This window comes from Anabrus simplex, chromosome 5 (assembly GCF_040414725.1).
Source record: "Anabrus simplex isolate iqAnaSimp1 chromosome 5, ASM4041472v1, whole genome shotgun sequence".
NCBI lineage: Eukaryota > Metazoa > Arthropoda > Insecta > Orthoptera > Tettigoniidae > Anabrus > Anabrus simplex.
Window position 1 is genome coordinate 56,019,256 of NC_090269.1, and position 14,329 is coordinate 56,033,584.

The 14,329-nt window shown below is 37.7% G+C and overlaps 1 protein-coding gene across 2 annotated transcripts in view; it reads right to left on the reverse strand.

The window, feature by feature from the left end:
* Window positions 1-14,329, reverse strand: part of Hydr2 (abhydrolase domain-containing protein 2) — a 175,644-nt gene that overhangs the window by 47,293 nt on the left and 114,022 nt on the right. For both annotated transcript variants that reach the window (XM_067146917.2, XM_067146918.2), the window contains exons 4-5: window positions 13,471-13,657; window positions 4,091-4,285 (exon numbers count right to left, since the gene is read on the reverse strand). In XM_067146917.2, coding sequence (XP_067003018.1) covers window positions 4,091-4,285; window positions 13,471-13,657 — 382 coding nt within the window. The remainder of the gene's footprint in view (window positions 1-4,090; window positions 4,286-13,470; window positions 13,658-14,329) is intronic.

The window sequence follows — 14,329 nt, forward strand, 5'->3', positions numbered from 1 at the left end:
AACTAGTGTTGTGGCCTCATTTAGTTCTATACCTCTAATCTTTAAATCGTTGGAAACCGAGCCTAACCAGCGTCGTCTTGGTCTCCCTCTACTTCTCTTACCCTCCATAGCAGAGTCCATTATTCTCCTAGGTAACCTATCCTCCTCCATTCGCCTAACATGACCCCACCACCAAAGCCGGTTTATGCGTACAGCTTCATCCATCGAGTTCATTCCTAAATTAGCCTTTATCTCCTCATTCCGAGTCCCCCTGCCATTGTTCCCACCTGTTTGTACCAGCAATCATTCTTGCTACTTTCATGTCTGTTACTTCGAACTTATTCATAAGATATCCTGAGTCCACCCAGCTTTCGCTCCCGTAAAGCAAAATTGGTCTGAAAACAGACCGATGTAAAGATAGTTTCGTCTGGGAGCCGACTTCCTTCTTACAGAATACTGCTGATCGCAACTGCGAGCTCACTGCATTAGCTTTACGACACCTTGATTCAATCTCACTGGGAGAACACACAACCTAAATACTTGAAATTATCGACCTGTTCTAGCTTTGTATCACCAATCTGACATTCAATTCTGTTGAATTTCTTACCTACTGACATCAATTTAGTCTTCGAGAGGCTAATTTTCATACTATACTCATTGCACCTATTTTCAAGTTCCAAGATATTAGACTGCAGGCTTTTGGCACAGTCTGCTATTAAGACCAAGTTGTCAGCAAGAGGCCAAACTGCTTACTACATTTCCACGTAACTGAATCCCTCCCTGCCATTTTATACCTTTCAGCAAATGATCCATGTAAACTACGAACAGCAAAGGTGAAAGATTACAGCCTTGTCTAACCCCTGTAAGTACCCTGAACCAAGAACTCATTCTACCATCAATTGTCACCGAAGCCCAATTGTCAACATAAATGCCTTTGATTTTAATAATCTACCTTTAATTCCATAGTCCCCCAGTATTGTGAACATCTTTTCCCTCGGTATCCTGTCATATGCTTTCTCTAGATCTACTAAACAAACACAACTGCCTATTCCTCTCGTAGCATTTTACAATTACCTGGCACATACTGAAAATGTGATCCTGACAGCCTCTCTGTGGTCTGAAACCACACTGGTTTTCATCCAACTTCCTCTCAACGACTGATCGCACCCTCCCTTCCAAGATGCCAGTGAATACTTTGCCTGGTATACTAATCAACGAGATACCTCGATAGTTGTTGCAATCCTTCCTGTTCTCTTGCTTATAGATAGATGCAATTACTGCTTTTGTCCAATCTGAAGGTACCTTACCAAGATTGTATACAAATCAATCCAATGTCAAATATCAATTATTCATATTCTCTCACTTGTAATAGGTAACAATAAAATATAGTGGCGGACTTGCTATCGAATGCCTTTGTGAAAACTCGTGATAAAAATAAATCTATTTGTTTACAAGCCTGCTTGGGCACATGACAAGCATTTTATGCAAGTGATTACCTTACACGAACATTTTCCACAGACTACTTCGTTGCAAGAAGAACACGTGTCAGAGCTTTTGTTCTGTTTACAATTGGAGTTCACTTGACATTGTCATCGCTTTCGACTGGCACATTGGTCCTGAGTCTGAGGCTCAGGCTGAAGTGTGGGGAGTTCAATCAACCAGGATCTTGTCTTCAGAAAATCAGATCTTAATTCTTGTATTACTTCAAGAATATAATCATGTTAAGAGCTTCTGTTTCGTAACTTCCTTGTAGACTATCCATGAATTTAATGCTGTTAGGTCACATTGTAAAACACATGTATAGGTCACCTTCGGCATCTAGCCCTAGTGGTAAATTTATGCACCATTTGATCAGCTACATTCACACCATACTTGGTTCCGTTATAAAATTTAGTAGTTCTAGGGAGCTTCTTGTTATCTTCACTGACTTGATATACTGAGAGAGTAGTGTGATCTTTCTTCTGAAGTACGACATTCTTGTACAGATTCATACGTACTGCTTTGACTCTGGGATTTCCTTCCTCACTTGATTGACTGTTCCAACAATACTAGTTTTCTTCTCTTTCAGTCTCTCAGCCAACTTTACCTTTGTCACATTACGTCCTTTCATGAGGTATGGGTCCATAAGTTTCATCACAACGTATTCAGGCAGTGACTCATTGGCAGGTAGCATTTCATCTTTCCCAAGATAAGGAAACCCACTGCACACATATTTAGAATCGATGTCTACCAGTAGCCAGAATTTTATGCAAAATTTTTCTGGCTTGTTGGCCATATACTGCGTGAACCTGCAGCGAGCTTTGCTGAGGAAGAGTTGTTCATCAGCTGTAACATTAGCTCCTGGTTTATAGCATTCATAACAATTCTCAATAAATCTATTCCAAAAAGACGCCAAAGCAAATTTATCTGCCTGCAAAAGAGTGGATCTAGTTTTACGGAGATCAAAGTGCAAATACCTTAGAATTTCTTTGAACCTGTTTCTTGGCACAGTGTTAGTGAAAACAGGGGGAGCCCATAAAGAAGACCACATATGATCTACGGCTAGACTAGTAAGTTTATAAGCTCCACGGATGTATAATAAAGCAATAAAAGCATCAATTCTTCCAAAGAAATAGACCAATTAGTATCCATTGTCTGTCTACGAGCTTTGGTCTCTGGGCACATTTTTACATGCTTCAACATGGATGTGTCAATGAATAAATGCCAGGTACTAACCTTGCTATTAGTCTCTACGTTACGCTTAGCGTGAGAAGTAGGCGCTGCTGCCTCTTTCAGTATATTCTGAACAGCCATCCTTCCAGGGCAGTTCCCACTACTGTCAATAACGGTCCAAATAGTTGTTCCATCCTTACCACATAACTGATCCCCTAGGGCAAATGAAGGACACCTTACCAGTTCATGACCTCTTCCACCTTGCCCCCTTCCTCTTCGAACACGTTGCCCGCTGCTTAGAGACCATCCTCTGCTGCAAGATTGATCACGGCTGGTTGAAGGAGTAACTGCGTCTATCGTAGGTGCGAAGTCCACTGTGTGCATACTGTATTTTCATTAGCCGAATCACTATCATTATCTATTACCAACTATTGAGGTATAAAATCCTCGTCACTCATTGCGTCTATATCTGATAATGTATCTTCATCGCCTGATTCGTCTTCTCCTAGCTTTTCAAGTTCTGCTAATAATTGAACAGGAGTATGTTTTTGACACCCAGCCATTATTACGCACTATACTACACAAGGAACATGCACTAACATGTCCACTCGCGAGCACAGCTAGAGCCATACTATTTAGTGACATACGCCCCTATAGCGCCACTTGTAAATACATCACAGGAAGCGAGCAGTGAACAGAATAGAGCTCTCCGTATTAAGGAAGAGAAGCAATCAAAATGACCGCTCATGGCCTTCCTAAATCCATGCAAATAGAGAGGTCACTCGCTGCAAGCAGATGGATATACACCCACAAAATTGAGTTCTATGAACAACAAATTTTAAAATGAATGCAACAATGGAAGAAATGTGTTAAGAGGTTCAGATCTTGCATTGAAAAATAGCTAAAGGATGTAGCTTCATGATGTATAACTCCTTTTATTTCTATCCATTACATTTTAAAATGATGTAAGTTACTTTATAATCTACTATGTAATATTATAGACAAAGACTGTTGAGGTAGGCATAAAAAATGATAGTTGATCTGAAATGTGGGAATGTTCAGGAACACTAGCAGGACAGTTTTCTTTGTAAAGAATATTCAGTTTCTGTTTCTCATTGACAAGTCTACAATTCATGACCAAAAAGCCTTTACGTATTTATTTGTGTGTATTATTTAAAAAATAGCCTGCAACATCAAAAGCGAGAAAGAGGGAGGAACACTCAAGAAAACTTATAATTGTGAAAAGCGTTATCTTCACCACCTGTACTCCAGCCATATTTGTGAAAATCTTGATCTCAAGACAATCAGATACACCAAGTTTGTTATTAACAAGTATGATATACAGAAATACAATATCACAAATATTTTACGAGTATCTCACTTGGGGCATTTAATATGGAAAGGAACGTACTTGTACAGAACAATAAAGAATTTATTTACCTCAATGTCACTGACTAACCTTGTATATGCCTCATCTAGTTCTGGGAGAGTGGCAGCTGTAATGATTTCATGTTCATTCAGTTTGTACCTCTGTTTTGTCTCTTCATTCAGCAACATATGTCTATGCCGTAGTATGATAGCTTTCATACTCTCTGTCATCACGTACAAATAGAAGCGACGGAAATTCTGCCAGTTCAGCAACCATTTGGTACCCCTGGAAGTATAAACTAACTCTGTAAACACCACAAAGCATAACAAGCACTGGTTCTACTGCTTACAAGTGATGAGCACGTACGCTTCACCATTTCAAACTGCAATAATTGAAAGTATATAAATCAGCCAAAACATTGCAATGTTTTAAAATGTTACATCTAACAAATACATTCTTTATGTACAGTCATTTGGGATTATTTTGGAAGGACGGCGTAATTTTAGATAAAACGGTACTTGTTCATTTTAATGTTTCTCACCCTGAATTTCCCGAGATAGAATTACCACAGTTGCACTGTTCGAATTGAAGACAAATTCCTGCACCGATTATTGCGCGTTAATCTTGCATTACTTGTTCAGTTGCTGGTGACTACTGTCCATTGTTTCTTCTGTTGTGTTGAAAAGTATTTATGAAGGTTTGGTGAAGTTTATCCCTACACCTTCCACTCTACACAGTTTTCTGCTAATCTATGCAAGGCCGAGTTAATTTTGGACAATGTTGCACGTGTATAAGAGAAGATTAGGAGAACAGTTGCACTGTAAATACAAACAAATCAAAATTGATATGGCAGCAAATGCCATTAGAGTTGCAAAAATGTCACATTGCTAAGTCAAGGAGTATTTTCAGGTAGCATAAGTGACCTTACGGAATAAGTTTAATTGCACAAACCCCCTAGGAAGAAACACCTGATTGTTAGGAGAGGCATCAAGTATGCAGCATGCAGAGAGGATAATGGACTTTTCCACAACAAGTATTTCTATAATGAGTGAGTGGGGATGGAAAACTATTTCCCCCATAAGCCTTGTACCAGGCTGAGCATCTGCGGGCAAGAAGGTAGCTCACCCGGCACCGGATACAATAGGAATAAAAGCGGATGGTTTGGTTAAATTCTTGAAAAGTAATTTTGTATGGAGGGACAGCCATGTTTAAAACTAGATTGAACAAAATTAAGATTGGGTACCATTTATAAAGCCATGTGCCTCCATCAGTGATTCAAGAACGTGAGAAACAACTTCCGTTTGTTGTTCTCCCACACGTTCTCCAACTGCCAGATGTGTGCCCTTTTTCTTGGGCATCTTAAGAAGGCATGATGGAATGTTCTGACGAACTCGAAGAAGTGTACACGTGGCCCTGTAGTTAAGATGTGTTCCCCACCATGGATAACATAGAAGCACAAAAAGCAGGGGGAACAAGAAGTTTATGTTTCTGGTATTGAGGGTGAGGACGCACTACCAAAGAATTAGATTGCTTAAATTCTACCGGAACTGAAGGAGACGAAAGGAATATTCGTGTTTGTTGAAGACATTTTAAAAATGTTCCTCATGCAAGCCTAACTACACTGGAATGTAAATAATTTTAGTTTGTGGTTATGTTTTGATGTAATCTTTTGTAACGTAGGCTTAAATGACAGATACCTGTGTTATATGAATTTTTTTGGCAACTGTTTGTGCAAATTAACCTCAACTTGAGAGTTTGGAAACAGAGTTCTTGTCCGGGCTCTAAATAATTGCAAATGTGTAATATCATAGGATTGTGCTTATGGCCTGTCCCTCTCATTATCTTTTCTTCAACCTGTTGGCTAGTGGTGGGGAAAGATTTAGCCTGGCAACAATCATGTCAGTGTAAGGGTGCTTTTCACGAGTGCCTGGAGGCATTTGTCCGTGCGCGACACCACGCGTTTCTCAGCGAACCAGAGTTTTCATCTATGTGCAGCCTTTTACGGTACGCAAATTATGCAAACAATTATGCTCAGTGTGTAAATATTTCAGTAGCACAGTGCTTTCTGAAATTAATGTTGACATGGAAGAAGAGAACTAAAGAATCCAGAAACTACTCGACAGTGTAGAACGTAAAAAGCAGAAAGAACTGCTAAATGCAAATAGGGGAGGTTTATTTCAAAGACAGTTAATTGCTGAAGAGACACCAATTGGAGTAAATGATGATGGTGCCGATGTGTTGGAAGACTTACTCTCATTCTGAAATTTCTGATGAATTACAGAAACTCTGAACTAAACGAGTAAATGCAAGGAACTAATGCAGCACCTAATAATGTTAGGACTCTTGCTCACAATAAAATACAAACTCATTTACCTCAAGTGCGGAGACATGCCGCTGAAGCATGCACTCCATTAGATGTGCAGAAACTGTTTTTCACTGATGATACAGTGAGCGACATAACCAAATTCACAAACATATGGAGACAGAGAAATCTTAATTACTCATCGGAGAGGGATGCTGTGAACACAACAACTGCAGAAATTCAAGCCGTCCTTGGTCTTTTGTATATATTAGGAATTGTGAAAGCTTCCCACCTGAATATGGGAGATCTTTTGAAATTTTATGGCTCTCAAGCATTTTAAGTTCTTACTGTGAGCTCTTACATTTGACGATATAAATAATAGAGGAACAAGAAATCGCTTGATAAACTTGCACCATTCCGAGAAGTGTTCAAGAAATTTGAGGAAAACTGCCAGTGTAATTATGTTAGTTAAAACACACATTGCAACAGTAAGCAATTGTGTTTTCTTGGCGTTTTAATTAGGTCTTGCTACTTCTGCAAAATATGCATAGCTTTATAACAAGTCTGTTGCTGTTAGAATAAATTTTAACTATCCTAGTTTTAATTTTTGAAAAATAGGTATGAAAATATTGGTTTAACACAGATGTATGATGCCTATAAGTACAGTATTTATAAAATCACAGGAATAGAACCAGCTTTTGGGTGGTTAGGCCGTGTGCATTATGCAGAGTTTCGTCCAGACGTGCCATTTGGACTCATCAGCTGGAATGGCACGCCCCTCCAGGACTCTGCTTAGCAGTGGCAGACCAAACTGTGTGGCCCCGCCGTGTCGTGCCATTCCAGCTGATGAGTCCAAATGGCACGTCTGGACGAAACTCTGCATAATGCACACGGCCTAACCACCCAAAAGCTGGTTCTATTCCTGTGATTTTAAGATCTGCGGCTGTGAAAGCCTTTTTTGAAATTGTATCTCCAATGGGGGAGCATTTTTTAAACGGAGAAGTCATTTCTCCTTTAGCAGGTTAGCAAACTTGATTTGCTAACACGGCGGGGCCACACAGTTTGGTCTGCCACTGCTAAGCAGAGTCCTGGAGGGGCGTGCCATTCCAGCTGATGAGTCCAAATGGCACGTCTGGACGAAACTCTGCATAATGCACACGGCCTAACCACCCAAAAGCTGGTTCTATTCCTGTGATTTTAAGATCTGCGGCTGTGAAAGCCTTTTTTGAAATTGTATCTCCAATGGAGGAGCATTTTTTAAACGGAGAAGTCATTTCTCCTTTAGCAGGTTAGCAAACTTGATTTGCTAACACGGCGGGGCCACACAGTTTGGTCTGCCACTGCTAAGCAGAGTCCTGGAGGGGCGTGCCATTCCAGCTGATGAGTCCAAATGGCACGTCTGGACGAAACTCTGCATAATGCACACGGCCTAACCACCCAAAAGCTGGTTCTATTCCTGTGATTTTAAGATCTGCGGCTGTGAAAGCCTTTTTTGATACAGTATTTATGTTACTATAATATTCTACTTATGAAGAAATATCAATTGTGATAAATATATCATAAGTTAAGCACTATTTGTCTTTATCATGATCACGGAGGAAAACTGAGCGACCTGTGACGTTCAAACATTCTACGCGCCCTCTCATGGGTTAAGTGGGATAAACACAGACAAAAATGTAAAACTACTGTCTGAATTTAAAAGAACCACAAGAGTAAATTAGGACAATATTTGATTTTCTTGAAAAGACTACAGTGCACTATTACATTCACCTTCCAATGTTCCTTATATTTATTATATATTTAGCTAGCCAAAGAAAAGAAAATACTAAAAAGGGTGTTCATTATGAGTGAACAATAACAAGAAAAGATTCACAAACGTCCAAAATAATCCCATATGATGGCACAATTATGGAGGAATTGTCCTATGCTCTTGGCATCTTATTCTAGAACAGATCTACTTCACCCTTTTATCTATCGAACTAATGTACATATGATCCATTCTACCTAATAGCTTCTACACAGCACAGGAACTGAACTTCGTAGTCTTAAAGCAATCATGAAATTAGTAATAGCTCCATTTCAAGATCAGAATTCTTCACCCTCAACACCTTTCAACAGTAGTGTGCAAGATCCACACCCTACACTGAACATGAACAGAATGTTGAAATTACAAGTACTAAGTACAAAAACGTCATCTTTGTTTCCTTTTCCCTACTTGTTTTACAGTGCACTGACAGACCAAGTCTTGTGGCAACAATGGGATAGGACAGGGCTATGAGTAGAAAGTAAGAGACCGTTCTGCATTTCCCTGATATGAAAATAGGAAACCACGAAAAATCTTTAAAGCTGTTAACAGTGGTGTTTGAACCCACCATTTCCCAAATGCAAGCTCACAGCTATGTGCCCCAAACAGAGTAGCTAACTTGCTCAGTACATTTTATCTTCCGTTAATTTGTAATGGATAATATCTTTGGGATAATTATAGTCTTTTCTTACTGAATAAATTATACTTCCTTCAACAAATGAAATAAAAACACAATGAAACTGAAGAGAAAATCCAGAAATCTGACCTACAGAATGACTGAATAATGATCCTACCCGAGATGAAAATCAAGTATATAATGTGATTAGCAACTTAAAGAAATACTGTCGAGTAATTACTGGGGAAAAGATTTGTATCTAAATATATTTCCTTTAGAAATCAATAATTGTATACACGTTAAATAAAAGTGTTTGAAAAAGAAACCACTGTTCCATATTTTAGTGTTCAGTACTGCAATGCTTCAAATAAATATAAATATCACCTGATAAATAAAATTCACATACAAGTACATTCCATATACACAATATAGAATTTCCCATATAGACATTCTAAATTATTTTTCAAAGTGAGAGGAGAGTCAAACATTATGACTAAGCAATTTAATACCCTGTGCACTTGGGACCAGTGGCTCTCAACTTTGGAGTGCGAGTCTGGCATCACTTCCACATGTCAGGCTGTCATACCAGTTGTAGACTGGTTACTGTTTGTATAATACAGGAAAATAAGGAATCCTACTAACCATGTTAAGAACAAACTCCATAGATTAGTAAAACAATTTATTCCAGCCAAAATACAGATGAAACCTATTTCCTCCGATCCAATACCTAATAAACTGTATGACCTCCCAGAAACCATAAAGAAGGCATACCGCTGCAACCGATTGAGCGCTATAAGGTGTCCGAGACATTTCATCCAGCTCTTTAAGGATCAATCCATCGAAAGTACGAACTAATTAGTAACTTTTGAAGTCGCATCACTTTTCACCAAGGTGCTGCTAACAGAAATATTTCAGCTACTAGACCAGAAACTGCCAAAAGACCTGTGAATACTAGCCAAAGAATGCCTTATTGCTACATACTTCAATTTCAATGGGGAGTTCTACGAACAGACAGAAGGGGCTGTGATGGGATTGCCGCTCTCTTCAATAATTGCAAATATATATATGGGAACACTTTGAACAATAAGCCTTAGCCACATCAGCCTTGAAACCGAAATGCTTTCTCTGCTACGTGGATGACACTTGTCATCTGGCCTATTAACCTGCAGTTATTTCTCGACCATCTCAACTGAATTCATGTGAATATTCAATTCACCATGGAAATCGAGGTAGACTGAAAACTACCATTCCTGGATGTCCGAGTAAAATGAATGGGGACCCTGAGCCACACAGTATACAGGAAATACCCCCCCCCCACACACACACACACAGGAGGAGGGGGGGGGTACCTGCATGCCTCTTCTCACCACCACCCATCACAAAAGCAGGCTGTTCTAATCACTGATAAGGCCATAGCGATATTGGACGCAGAACACTTCACGAGAACTCTCAGGCGAAAGGGATACTCGTTCAACAACATCCGATGTGTTTTTAGAAAATTAGAAGTAAACAAAGAAAAGGCTACATTAGAAGTAAATAAAGGGGAGGAAGAACTGACCCATCTGAAAACAGCAATACATCCTTACATCCGAAACACTACAGACAGGATCGGGAAGATACTGAACAAATATGACTAAGACCATCTATAAACTTAGCCACCTCCCGTATGATTCCCTTTCAAGTTTTCCTTCTCATTTTGATAGTCATCTTCATTATATTCCTTATCAACAGTGGCTAATAGCTCAGCAGATTCACAGCTTATCTAGACAATCACAACATCAATCGCCATCAATATTACGTATTTGATTACTATGAAGACTGATATAGAGGCTATCAATAGAGACTGACTTATCAATAAAATCTTAAATTCATGAATGTCTCCGTTATTATAGTTCAATAGGTAAAAATGTACAAGACAAAAGATTATAAAAAGATCTATAATTTTCATTTACACACTGTTTATATAGAACTAATATTTCTAGAAATATTCGGAAGTTTGTGAAAAACAAAATCAGGTTGGCCATCTTGGTGGTTAAGGTAAATAGAGAAAATAAATAAGATTCGCAGCAAGAGTGGAAGTATGAATGTGGGATGAACCAGTGTGTTATGTACCAGTAGTTATCAGAATATCTATGAACCAGAGGAATGGCATGCTATAAACTCAAGTTATCTAACTCCGCAGCTACTTCCTGCCAATATTTAGGCAGGCTATTTTACTCAGGACACTGCAATAATAGAATCTATCAGAGATGAGTGGCAGCAGAAGGGACAAAGCGCATCACAAACGACAGGAAACGTGATGTTATTGTTGATGAATTTTATGAACTTTCGATATCATAGGCCTGCATATTTAGTTTTCTTCTGGCATTGTAATATTAGGGCATCTAATGTAAAGGGAGTCCTTCCTTCTTTAATCACTCCGTCTTATTCTTCAAGCGATGATTCCTTTATGGTTTTTCCTCATTTTTATAATTATCTTCACAATTTTTCTTCTTGATATGAGCTGAAAACCATGCAATTTCACACCTTACAACAATCACAACAAAAATCACCACCATTGCCAGTAAACATGATCGAACAATATTTCTCTAATCTCTAATTTTATCAACAAAACTTCTTTTAAAACAATTGCCAGCAGCTATTAAATGCATTGTGTTGGTCTCTTTTTAAAATTGTTGTTATAAAACAGAGACTGATCAACACAATTCATTCAATAGCTGCCAGCAATGATTTTAAAGAGTTTTGTTGATAAAATTGTTAATAAAAACAAAAAATTTTTGAACTCCGGAGTCTACAAGTTAAAAGGTACGCAATGCAAAGCTATCTACATTGGTCAGACAGGAGGAAGATTCACCATCCATTACCTAGAACACAATGTTAAAAGACAAATACTCAGCTGAAAGTATCCATATGTCTGACCAGAATCTTTTTTTTCTTCATCAATAGATGAAGATATGTTTATATTACGCATGATTAACAAAAGGCGCACTCTTGAATATATACGAAAACATCCACATCGATCAGAGAAATAATCCAATTGGCGATCACAATGAAATAACAGATAAACTTAACATTCTTTTTAAGGTAATTGCTAAAATATTTGTCTCATTGAATAATACCATCACAAAAAACACACACACACACACACTTCCCCTACTCCCTCCCTTCAGCCACACTCCCCTCAACTCCCTTTCTCCTCCTGTCAAACTGCTGCTCGCCACAACATGACAGCTGTTTCTGGTCCTATACAAGCCTGCCAGCACACTGGTCACCAAGAGAGTCCAGTGGGGGATAGTGAGTCCTCAGATACATTGTTTTTAACATTTTTTCTTTCAGCAACTGGCCTAATCCTCCCCTTTTCTCTTTTCTTTTTAGACTTTTCCTATACGCATCGATAATCTGCATAATCATCTTTTACCAGTGCACTCTACGTATTTTCACCATTACAATTCTTCACAAATCATCTTCAAAGAATTGCTTAGAGAGGAGTTCTGCCTGGTTTCACTCATAGCAATTATACAGCATATCATTTCCTGGAGCATTATGATGTATCTTTTGGAAATGTTTAATCGTATAATTACAGCCTGTAAGGACTATCCTCCAATATCAAAATTAGGTTTTTATGTGAGATTTTTATGAAATAAGCTACAAAAAATGTGATTTACTTTTCATTTTAGAACATTCTACCACATTGTCAACATGTACTGTATACATATATTTTTAAGGACACAGTTCTTTATCAACTATTGTGTACAATTTTAAATTGTGTTAATACTACTGCCCTACATGGGCTCATTTGACTGTTTATTGTTCATGAAGACCTTGTCCTTAAGATTTTTTAATGAAAGATATTTTATTTTTCTGATTTATTGTAGCTGTAATTAGAGCATCACAATGTGTCACATCTTAACTTAGATTTATATTTTTATAGTTTTGTAATGGTACTTATTTAATAGTAGCTGAAGATTTCCAGGAAGAAGGGATGAAACATGTACCACTATATTTAAATTATATTTTAAACAAATACATGATTTAGGCTGGATTTCTCTCAAATATTTGAAAAATATACTTAGGAATTGAGAAACCATGTAAATCTGCCATTTCTTCATCTAACTTCCAGGAAAGTGCTGGGTGCTGGACCATCAGTGCTGGCCTCCTATATGTATACTACCAGTCTATATTTACCAGCACTACTCGTGTAACACTAAGAACTTCGTGAAAAACTGATTTGAATCAAAAATAATGTTCAAAACTTCCCTATGTATTATTATGGTAAATTTCATATAACCCTCACAAAAAAAAAAAAAAAAAAAAAAAAATAGTTTGTGGAAACAAGTTTAAAATTAGGAGCTGCAAGAAAATAATAGGCTAGTCTATGAAAATAAGCAAAAGAAGAAAACAGCAACGTCAGTAAGGAAACTAACAACAGTATATAACAAAAACAGTTGTTATATAGTTGTTAAACAGTCAGTTGACTGCTGTACTAAGAACTGTGATAAACACAGGCATTGATATGTACTCTTGAAATTTGTTTGAAATAAACTAAAGAAAATTTAAGGCCACTTATTTTGAATCTACATAAAAAAATGAAGTTCCATTTTTCTTCTGCTACAATACAAACACATTCAGCATTAGAACTCATGATTTGATACCTTTAGACTTTTAAAAACCACTAAACATACAACCACACATACTACTGCCTTGCCCTATAACTTATCACTACACTAAATTTGTAGAAGTGAACTCACTCTATGGCACAGTAGCCTTGACAGATGGAGATGCCCCCAACGATGTTAGGGCTAAGGATTCTGTTCTTCTCTCCCAAGTACTTGGTCACCAAGTTGCCACCCAGACTGAAGCCGATGCACACAATGCGAGTAGAAGGTTGTTTCTCCAGGATATGCATCAGCATCTCATGGTAGTCCCCAGTGTGCCCTGGGAGGTAACATTTAATGGGATGTGTACAAGAGAAAAAGGCCGAAGAAATGGCCGAGAGTCTCAATTAATACACTTACCATACATGTTTAGCCTTACATTGAAATCTATGAGCTTTCAGTAGTTAAGACTGCAAAAAATACCTCATACATTGCAAGAAGCAACATAATATTACAATATAAAGATCCCTTAAACCTGTTGCTGATGTTCTGCGTATATAAAACTGAATGGAAGAGGAAAATTCAAAAATGTAGTGTTTACACGCTTTAGGAGAGTTATAGAAAAGTAGCCTACTTCGATCACAAAGGTTCTTTTATATGACAATGTTCATATTCTAGAATTCAAATTTAATAACATTACAATGATGATAGTTTCAGTATGTTAGAAAAGTAAAATGTTTGGAAAATACTATCACTAAAACAACATAGTTGTACAAACAACATTTTACTGAAAAATAGCTATTACAATAGGACATTTTTAAGCTTATATACTGTAGTTCAAAATTATATGCTATTGTTTTTCAAATATGAGAGATTCTTCCAATCAAAAGAGAATGTTTTGTAGTGCATATGCTGTTAATGCAATCTTCTACTCTCAAGGTTATATAAAAGCCCAGAGCATGACAAATGCATTTAAATTTAGGAGCCAACACTCAAACCTAGAAAAATGAAA